We start from the raw sequence: 9925 nt of genomic DNA, 5'->3' as shown, positions 1-9925 counted from the left end.
CAAGCCAGGGATACTCAGTCCCCAGGTTGTTTAGCATTCTGTCAAATTCTGGACATCTGGCAGAGAGAAACTAGAGAAACCACCTTACAATAAATCATGAGTTATTTGCCTACCTTCAGGCAGCATGCACCCACACACTGCTATGTTTGTGACAGCCCTGGGTTTAAACAAACCTGAGGTTGTCATGACGTGCAAACCAAGCCATTGGCTTGTACAGAATTAGGAGAAACAGATGTAATTATGAAGCAGAAAATTGAAACAAATAGACTTACTTTGAATAGACTCGAAACATCAGCTTCTGGAAGTAGTGCCACTTTTCAGTCAGTTTTCACAGTATTAACTCAAATCGATTTTTTTTCATATCCAATCCCTTCCCACTCATGACTAATTTTAGTGTTAAAATGAGAACTATTTTAAGATCGATTGTCATTGTTGGGAATGCTGACAAATGTTTCTTCCTACATCAAATTCGGTAATTTATACTGCAATCTTGTAGCTCCTGGAACACTGTCCCAAGGACCATAGGAGAGATCAGATCTCCCTCTCGAATGTCATGGATAGAATTGAATTATTCCATTACATAGCTCTGACCTCAGAAATCCAGTAACGGTTCCCGCTCTCCCTGCCCTCGCAGATCTTGCCTTTCCCCCTCTGATGTCAGAGGGGGTATGGTTGGATCTGGGGCGTGGTGTGGGCAGAGCAGGGGAAGCTTTGGATACACAATAGGCAAAACTCTCTCAGCCCTCTGCCACACCCCCGACACTAATAAGTTAGATCAGATCAAGAGCTGGGCTAAATGTTTCTGAAATAGGGTTGTTGTTTTTTTAGAAAAGCCAGGAAGGAATAGCAAATACTGCTCCTCCCTGCCTTTTGCACTATAGGAGGAGCCCAGCAGGGCTTCGGAAATACTGGAGAGCTCAGAAAAACTGGTCTTCTCCAGAGCAAGCCATGTGTAGTCACCACCAAGATACTGGTTTCTGTTTTGGATAAAGGTGAAAAGTATTTAAAGACATGCCCACATAATACATAAATGTGCTCTTTACAGATGTGGTGCTCACATATTTTATATTTAGCAGCGTACAACACTGAAAATATAAAGCAGCTCTCAAAATCCTGGGAATGACATGAATATCGCCCCACCCCCACTTCTCAGTATTCAAACATGAATCCCCCAAATCCCCTGTGGGGCTTGGTCAATTTAGATTCAGCTGGGATATCAGCAATGGAATAGGATGACAGATGCTGGAGTCTCCCCCCTGCCCCCACCCCCAGCTAAGTCAAAACTTCTGTTCAGCTGGGACTACAAGAATTCTGCATGGACAGACTTCTTCCCTCAAGACACATCCTGAACAAAGTGGTTACATTTTATTTTTGTTTGCGTTGCCTCACATTGATTCCGTATTACTTTGTATTTGCTGTACATGCCAAATATACCTATGTATATCTGCAAACATCTACAACTGACACAACTTTAATGTAACATACAAAAAGAAAAAAGAGGAGTGAACTATGAGAAATTGCCATGAGACTGAAGTTACTATGGTTGTTTAAGGTCAGAATTAAAGCACCATCCATAGTGAACAATTATTCCACTTTCTGGAATCCTTTTAAACATTATTTTTTAAAAAAAAAATCAACCTATTCCATTCCTTTTCTTTGGGCAAAACACATCTTCATTACTTTGGCCTTTCTTCAGGTCTTAGATACTGATATAAGAGATTATCTAGTGTTATCACATATTAGGTTAGATCAAAGTTGGGATATTAGGAGTTAATGAGTTAAACTAGTATAGGCAGGGCAATAGTTAATTATAGAACAACATAAATCAAAGTCAATGATAAAGGATGATAGCACAATAGCTGAAAACAATAAGGGCAAATGGATGATGGAAATTACAATGCACAAGATAGAGGAAACATGGTGTTGAAGGATGCTGAGAAGGGTTAAGTTTATTGGTCTGTGGGGGGGATAGATGCACAAATAGATCACTTAAGTAGGGTACAGACAACAGGAAAGGCCATATGGTATAAAGAGCCTATGACTTTGTGAGACGAACTGTGCAGGGCCTTACTGACACAAACTAGGAGACATCAAAGGGAAGATGTTAGCAAGCAAGAAAAAGAATATCAAATATCAACCAGTCACAGCTTCATTTCCAGAAGTCATAATAATAAGCCTGTGTGCAATTCATAAAATTTTATTACCATAATTACTCAGAGATACGGAATTGCTTCCATCAAATTCCAAAAGCATTCAACCTGGTCAAATCTATTAGTAGTCTATTTTTTTTAATAAATAAATTACGGGCAAGAAAGAGAATAAAGTGCTGAGCAAAGCCATTTTGATTTCCATTAGGTCCCCTCTGTTCTCTCAATTGGTAGCCAGTGTTTCTTCTTGCCAACATGAGGAAGTGGGACAGTGAACAAAGAGGCGAGAGAAGCCTTCATTATCAAAGTCCTCTGTAACAATCAGAGGTTATTAGAGAAAATGAGCTGGATATGTTGGCAGCAACAAACACCTATAAGATTCAGTGAAGTATATCACACTGCCCACTGGAAATAAGAGACATTAGCATTTTGCCCATTATTCCCAAGTATAAAACTGCATAGTGACTTGGGGTTTTTGTTTTATAAGTCAGCCCTCCTGGCCCACCTTCAAACAGTCCAAGACCCTCTAGTTCACATCTTCCATATACCTAACACAATGATTGTGTGCCTTCTGTGTATCTGTTCAGAGGGGAGAATATAGACAAAATAAGCCATGGTAAATCTAGAAATAGTGAAAACACACTGGGCAGGAGGAACAGGCAAGATAGCTAACCTCTATGGCAGAGATGGGGAAGCGAAGGCCTGTGGGGGCTCCTCATCCAACACGGCTGGCTGGGGAATGCTGGGAGTTGTAGGACTTACCTGTCTAAACATGCATAGCATTGTGCCTTAAAAAGCCCAATTGCCACACGGGGGGCACGCACAGGGGTTTCTGCTGGGAATGGAAGGGCTAACCTTCCCTGCACACTGTGACTCCCTGCAAAGTTGGCCCTCGCACAGCAATTATGCTTTTAAAAAGCTCTGTTGGTGCCAGTGGAGGGGTTTAAAATCTAATTGTTGCGGTAGGATGATTTGGGGGGGGGTACAGCTGGGGGGGACATGTTAACTCTCACCATGCATTGTGCCTCCCCCAAGTTGGCTCTGTACACAGCAATTAGAGTTTTAAAAAGCTTCTATTGGTGCCCATGGGAGCTCTATGTAGCCCTAAGTGCTGGGTAAAGAAAGCAAGGAGAGGAGGGAAGAGGAGAGAAATGCAGAGCCGGGAAAGGGTCGGAAGAGAACTGAATGAACCAATTGTGAGTGAAAGAGTGTGGGTTGACTCTGGCCCCACCCACTTTTGCTAATGGCCCCGTCCACTCCTGGCATGTGACCCATGGAAGGTTTCCCATGCGTGAATAGGGTCCTTAGGCTGAAAAAGGTTCTCCACCTTTGCTCTATGGCAATGACCAGCATGGAGAGATTGATGGGACACCTGGGAGAAGCTGTGATGCAGATCTGTTGTGTTATCTCATATACCACTTCTGAAACATAACGAAGACTGGGCTATGCCCTCAATTTACCTCCTAGTATTTCCTTAGTGCCAAGAGAAATCACATATTCCTTCCTTCCCTGGAAAGCATTGTTTTACATCAGAAATACCTGACAGATTTCTCTGTCATGTGTTCTGTGTAAAGTAAGCGTATAGAATTCATTTATATTTATATATATATATATATATATATATATTTTCTAACATACTGAAGTAGAAAACCACACACGCACACACACAGGACCAGATCCAAGCTGTTGTCAATAAGTATGTCTCAAGCAGCTTAATTGGAGCAATGCCTGTATAGGTCAACTCAGAGTCTGGGCCTATATTTGTATTATATACTATGGTTTGAACTGACTGCTTGGTCAGAACACCTTGTCATTAAGGGCTGCCAACAGTCAGTGCCTGCTGATACTCATGAGCAGAACCTTCCCAAGAGAGGCGTTCCTTCTCAACTCTTACAGCATTAAACCACACATGCCATCAATATAATGCTTACACAAGTATATCCCTCAGGATGACACTTCCAAGTTTGCAGCTTGGGCCTCATTAGCTAGCAAGAATCAATTTCTCAGGCTACAATGTAATAGAATACTGTCAGGAAGTCCTGACTAATATCCTGACCAAGGGCCCTGAGGAGGCAGAGGTGGTGGTGGATATCCAAAGGATGGACTTGGGCCTGTGGGATATGGAGGCTGGGAGGGAATGGGGAAGCTAGGCACTGGAGGCTGAGTAGGATATGGGCACTGCGGCCTCCCTCCTGGTGGAAAATATGGAGGTTGCAGAGGCTGAGGGAACCCTGGCCCTGTAGATGGAGCCCTATGAAGGGGCTGTGGGTATCCTGGTCCAGAAGGAGGTGCTCTGGATGGAGACCAAGAGTATCCAGAGGATGAAGATGGGTCTCCTACCCGAGACTGGGGTACTGAACCACCAGAAGAGACAGATGGGTATCCAGGACCCGAAGGTGATTTATAAGGAAATGAGGGTTGGGTACTTGGTTGAGAAGAAGCAACATGTCCCACCAGAACAGGTGTTCCTGCAAAAGGAGCTGGCTGGAGAGCTCCATAAGATGAAGGGCCAGTAGACATGTGAGGGGATAGGCTGTAAGGTAAAGGAAAGGGTGGTCCCCCAGCTGAGCTAGTCTGTGGCTGCTGAGTTACAGGCCCGGAAGGTATGTTTGAAGTATGCTTATGGTTGAACTCAGCATTGTTTGCTGGCTCTTGTGACAACCGAGGTTTCCTCAGCACTTCCTGAAGCTTCTCCACTTTCACCCGCCGCAGATGGGACAACTTCCTCATGGAGGAAAACTGCTCAAGGAATGTCTCCAGAGGCACTTCGCCCTCCAGGAACTTTTCAGCCATTATCTGGAATGAAAAAGTTAATTAATGCAAGTTTCTATTTGAAATAAGGAGCTCAAACGTTCTTGCAACGAGCCTTTCTTATTCAAGTGAAAGGCTGTGCAAGGGCTAAGTAAGATAATGCAAAGCAAGATGGAAAGGCTAGAGATAAAAAGAGAAAGGAAAAGGGAGAAATGGGGCTACACTGACTCAGAGCATACCTTAAAGTCACTAAGAAAAAGGACTCTAGTAAAATGCCTTATATCCCTACAGGCAATTTGGGGAAATGGTTTTGTTGGTAAAGTTTTGTGTGTGCTCTGTTTATGCTCAAGAGGCTAGCCTAAACTAGTCTCTCAGGTTAGATTTACTTAAAGGTGTCCCCAACCAGTCGTGTCCGACTCTAGGGTGTGGTGCTCATCTCCATTTCTAAGCCGAAGAGCCAGCGCTGTCCGAAGACGCTTCCGTGGTCATGTGGCCAGCATGACTGAACACCGAGGTGCACGGAACGCTGTTACCTTTCCCACCAAAGCGGAACCTATTTATGTACTAGCAATTTCTTGCTTTCGAACTGCTAGGCTGACAGGAGGTGGGACTGAAGACGGGAGCTCACTCCGTCACGCGGCACTCGGGTCTCGAACTGCTGTCCTGCCGACCTTCCAGTCTGCAGTTCAGTGTCTTAACCACTAAGCCACCGTGGCCCCATAAATTTACTTAGGTGACATCATCTCAACCAGAGCAAACTGAATATTTAAAGATATGTAAAGATCTCCAGTCTTTCGTTATTTCACCGGGTCTACCTGAGAGAGGATGAGATGGTATATTTGCAATGGATGACCCCAGAAGCTCATGAAAAAAATAATACTGAGCTTTACTAGGAATAAAATAGGTGGGAGGAGAAGGTAGAACACACTTTAGGATTTTTGTTTGTTTTTGGTTAACAGCCCAGCAGGACTCCAAGAAACTGGATTTTTGCCCATAATAGAATTGGGGCAGAAGTAGTAGGGGAGTGACTTGGAGGCACTGAAGACACATTGTCTTAAGAGGCAGGCGGGCCCCAGGGGGAGGGGGTGGGGGACGGAGGCTTAAATGACCAGGGATAATTTAGCTGGAACAGCCTCACAATTCGCTCTAGTGATGACAGCTGAGAAGTACAAGTCTTTTGTCAGTAGAGAAGAAATAAGATAGAAAAACTTCTGAAATTCTCCTTGCTAAGTATCTTCAGATTTCAATCTATCTGGAATTTCCCAGGAAGAACCAGAAGGCTGTCCCTGCATCCTGTCCCCCCACCCCCAACACACACATCCCAGCACTGACAGTCAACAGAAGGGGTAGGGTACAAAACATTCTGTACTGCACCAATTGATTGAAGAGGTGATACGAGCACACATTCTGTTTCCCCACGATCACTCACAGTGAAATAGACCAGACAGAGCCCTGGAACATCTCAGGCAGCTGTCTACTTCAGATGAGAATATTCTATTGGTGGCCAAATTTCTACAAGTCCTCAACGTAACATAATAGCACTCTACTACATTTGTGGCCCTCCATGACATGACATCGTCTACTGAACTGGGAAGCAGATAGCAGAGCAGCAAGACGGGCCCAAACAAGAGCACTGGCCTGACGCTCCTGCAGCTGTCCAGCGGTGCCACAGACTCTTGCTGCTTGCTCTGCTTATGACACCAACGCTGCCTGCTGGTTGGCCACCTATATCCTAACAAATAAAATAGGCCCATTAAAGTAAAACATTTGAACAATATTACTGAAAAGGAATGGAGATTATTCCCAGGTGGCTGGAATTTATGTTGTAAGAACTGAGGGGAGACACAGTCCTGGCTAACAGTCTGGGTCTATAACATGCGGACAAAAGGGAGGAAAGCTCAGCTTTGGAGTGAACTCCTTAAAGTAGGTTTCCAGCATTGACAAATCATATACAAATACATCTCATTCTCTCTTGAGTTTAAATCACAGGCTGACCTCAGATTCTTCTTCAGTCTTCTGACCCTCTACCTGCAGAAGACTTAGAAGGGTGTCAGGCTGTATAGCCGCTGAGAATATCTCTAGGGGGGAAAAAAGAATGATTTAAAAGGTCATACAAAACAAACACTTCTCCTTATCTCCATCTCAGTGAGCATACCAGCTCCTGGCTCTGTGCAAATATGCCCACGGACATGAGAGATGCCACCTTCTAAGACAAGGGTCCTGTTTCTTTAAGAGCCACCAACGTGAACCATTCAGCCATAACTGAGGAAGAAGGGAGGGTGACCAAAAGAATGGAAAACTCTGTTCCCCTGTAGAAGAACTACACCTGCACAAACATTCTGATGGCTGAACAGGTGCAAATGTCAATCAGTCAGTGTGGTATAGTAGTTACGAGTGTCAGGAGACCTGGTTATAGTCCCCACTTGGCCAGGAAGCTCACTAGGTGACTTTGGTCCAGTCACTGATTTTCAGCCTAACCTACCTGGTAGAGTTGTTGTGAAGATAAAATGGAGAGGAGGAGGACAACCACATGAGCTGCCTTGGCTTCCTTGCAAGAGGGGAAAGGGCAGGATATAAATGTAAGAATAGTTTTTAAAAAAATCAGTGCAGGTTGCTAAATACCCCAGAGCAGAACAAAACTGCCTTCTCATAAATCACCCTCCTTCCTTGCCCCTCATTAATAGATGCCAAGAAATAGGAATCATCTCCAGATCAGGAGGTGCCACCATTGATGAGGGATCATAAGAAGTAATCGTAGTTAGAAAAAAAGCCTACTGGCTGTCCTGCCCCGGCCCCACAATCTGGAGAAGGCAGATCTGAAACATTACCCAATTTTGCCTTCTGCTCCTGGCATCGCTCCACCAGCTCTTGCAGATCCTGATATTTGTCGGAGAGGTTTGCACGTCCTGTTTCTAAGGGTTCCTGGAACTTCAAGTTCCGCTCCGCCAAACTACGATTTGTGGCCAGAGCCATCTCCCTTTCCAGCTGTACTTCCTGGACCTGAGAAAGAAGATCCATTGTTAGGGAAGAGTGGCTCCTTAAGTTCACCTCCCTCTCTTCAATCTAATGGATTCAATTTATTTTCATAGATACCTCATTCGACTCTATTGCCAGTCTCTCAATCTCCTCTGAATTCTCCTGCAGCTCCTTCAACTCGTCTACAGTCTTGTCTCTGAATGTCTCCATCTTTTGTAGGGCTCATGAATTCCTCTGGGATAAGAGAGAGAGGACATGAGGGATTAATAGGTTTCATACCACCTGCTGGGCACTCCAATCTTGCCATGTGTTGATCACAAGGGTCGCAGCCCTGCCAGAATCCAAGTACCAAGTGTCTTTGGCTGCAGGATGCTTCTGTCATTTTTGTTTATTTATATCAATCCTATTCACACAGCAGGCAAAAAGTGTAGAACCTGTGCACAGTGGGGGAGTATGATCAAGCTCACTCATCCTGTCCTCATTTTTGTACACTGAACCTGAAGTGTAACTGCCACATGTGCATGCTGGCACAGCATTCTTTATCTTCCAATTTTGCCAGGTAAGGAAGACACATTACTGTCACTGTGCATGTTGCCCTCTGTGCATATACAGTCAGGGCCAGAAGTATTGGAACAAGGATAACTGGGCAGTTGGCCTCTGTACACCACCACATTGAAGCTGAAAGGAAACACACCCAGATGGGAGCGAAGTCAGGACTTTCAGCTGTAATTCAAGGGGTTTGACAAAAGCGGGGCACTAACCATACAGGAAGGACAGCCAGTGGCATACACAGACCCCCATCGTTGGTGGCTCATAAGTAATGGAACAAACCAACATCATTTCAAACTTAAGGATTGCCTTTAATACGTGGATGAAAATCCTTTGCAGTCAATGACTGCCTGAAGTCTGGAACCCATGGACATGACCAAATGCTCAGTGTCCTCCCTTGAGATGCTTTGCCAGGCCTTTACTGCAGCTGCCTTTAGCTGCTGCTTGTTTGTGGGTCTTTCTGCCCTCAGTCTTGTCTTCAGTAAGTGAAAAGTATGCTCTATTGGGTTGAGATCAGGTGACTGACTTGGCCATTGAAGAACATCCCACTTCTTTGCCTGGAGAAACTCTTGGATAGCTTTTACTGTATGTTTTGGGTCACGATCCATCTGTTATACAAAGCGACGTCCTATCAGTTTGGCAGCATTCGGCTGAATCTGAGCAGAAAGTATAGCCCTAAACACTTCAAAATTCATCCTGCTGCTTTTGTCAGCAGTAAGGTCATCAATAAACACCAGTGACCCGGTTCCATTGGCAGCCGTACATGCCCATGCCATAACACTGCCTCCACCGTGTTTGAGAGATGATGTGGTATGCTTTGGATCATGAGCTGTTCCTTTCCTTCTCCATACTTTGCTCTTCCCATCATTCTGGTACAGGTTAATTTTGGTTTCATCAGTCCAAAGAATCTTATTCCAGAACTGGGCAGGCTTTTTTAGGAGTTTGCTGGCAAAGGCTAACCTGGCCTGTCTGTTCTTGAGCGTTACCAGTGGTTTGCACCTTGTTGTGAGGGCTCTGTATTTACATTCATAATGCTGTCTTTTGACTGTAGATGTTGACAATGACATGCCTACCTCCGCAAGAGCATTCTTGACCTGGCTAGATGTTGTGAAAGGGTTCCTCTTCACCATGAGCAGAATTCTACGGTCATCCACTTTAGTTGTCTTCCGTGGTCTGCCAGGCCTTTTGCTGTTGCTGAGCTTGCCAGTTAATTCCTCCTTTTTCAGGATGTTCCAAACTGTTGTATTGGCCACTCCCACTGTTTTTGCTATCTCTCTGATGGGTTTATTTTGTTTCCTCAGCCTAATGATGGCCTCCTTCACTTGCACGGACACCTCTTTGGACCTCATGTTGGGGGTTCCAGTGAACAGCTACCAAATGCAAATGTAACACTCAGAACCACCTCCAGGCCTTTTATCTGCTTGATTGGTCATAGGGTACCCAGGAAACAGGCCACACCTGGCCATGCAGCTGCTTGTCAGCCATTCCTTCCATTACTTATG

General features: G+C 44.7%; 1 protein-coding gene across 3 annotated transcripts in view; it reads right to left on the bottom strand.

The window, feature by feature from the left end:
• Positions 1 to 4105: 4105 nt before the first annotated feature.
• The window catches only part of VPS37C (VPS37C subunit of ESCRT-I), a 22666-nt gene continuing 16846 nt past the window's right edge, over positions 4106 to 9925 (bottom strand). For all 3 annotated transcript variants that reach the window (XM_084859199.1, XM_084859205.1, XM_084859215.1), the window contains exons 3-6: positions 7992 to 8108; positions 7727 to 7898; positions 6894 to 6976; positions 4106 to 4943 (exon numbers count right to left, since the gene is read on the bottom strand). In XM_084859199.1, the coding sequence (XP_084715325.1) occupies positions 4191 to 4943; positions 6894 to 6976; positions 7727 to 7898; positions 7992 to 8084 (1101 nt within the window). In that variant the 5' untranslated portion in view covers positions 8085 to 8108 and the 3' untranslated portion in view covers positions 4106 to 4190. The remainder of the gene's footprint in view (positions 4944 to 6893; positions 6977 to 7726; positions 7899 to 7991; positions 8109 to 9925) is intronic.

This window comes from Heloderma suspectum, chromosome 1, assembly GCF_057233095.1.
Source record: "Heloderma suspectum isolate Gila_16-S chromosome 1, 16-S_ref, whole genome shotgun sequence".
Lineage (NCBI taxonomy): Eukaryota > Metazoa > Chordata > Lepidosauria > Squamata > Helodermatidae > Heloderma > Heloderma suspectum.
This window is presented reverse-complemented; position numbering and strand designations above follow the sequence as displayed.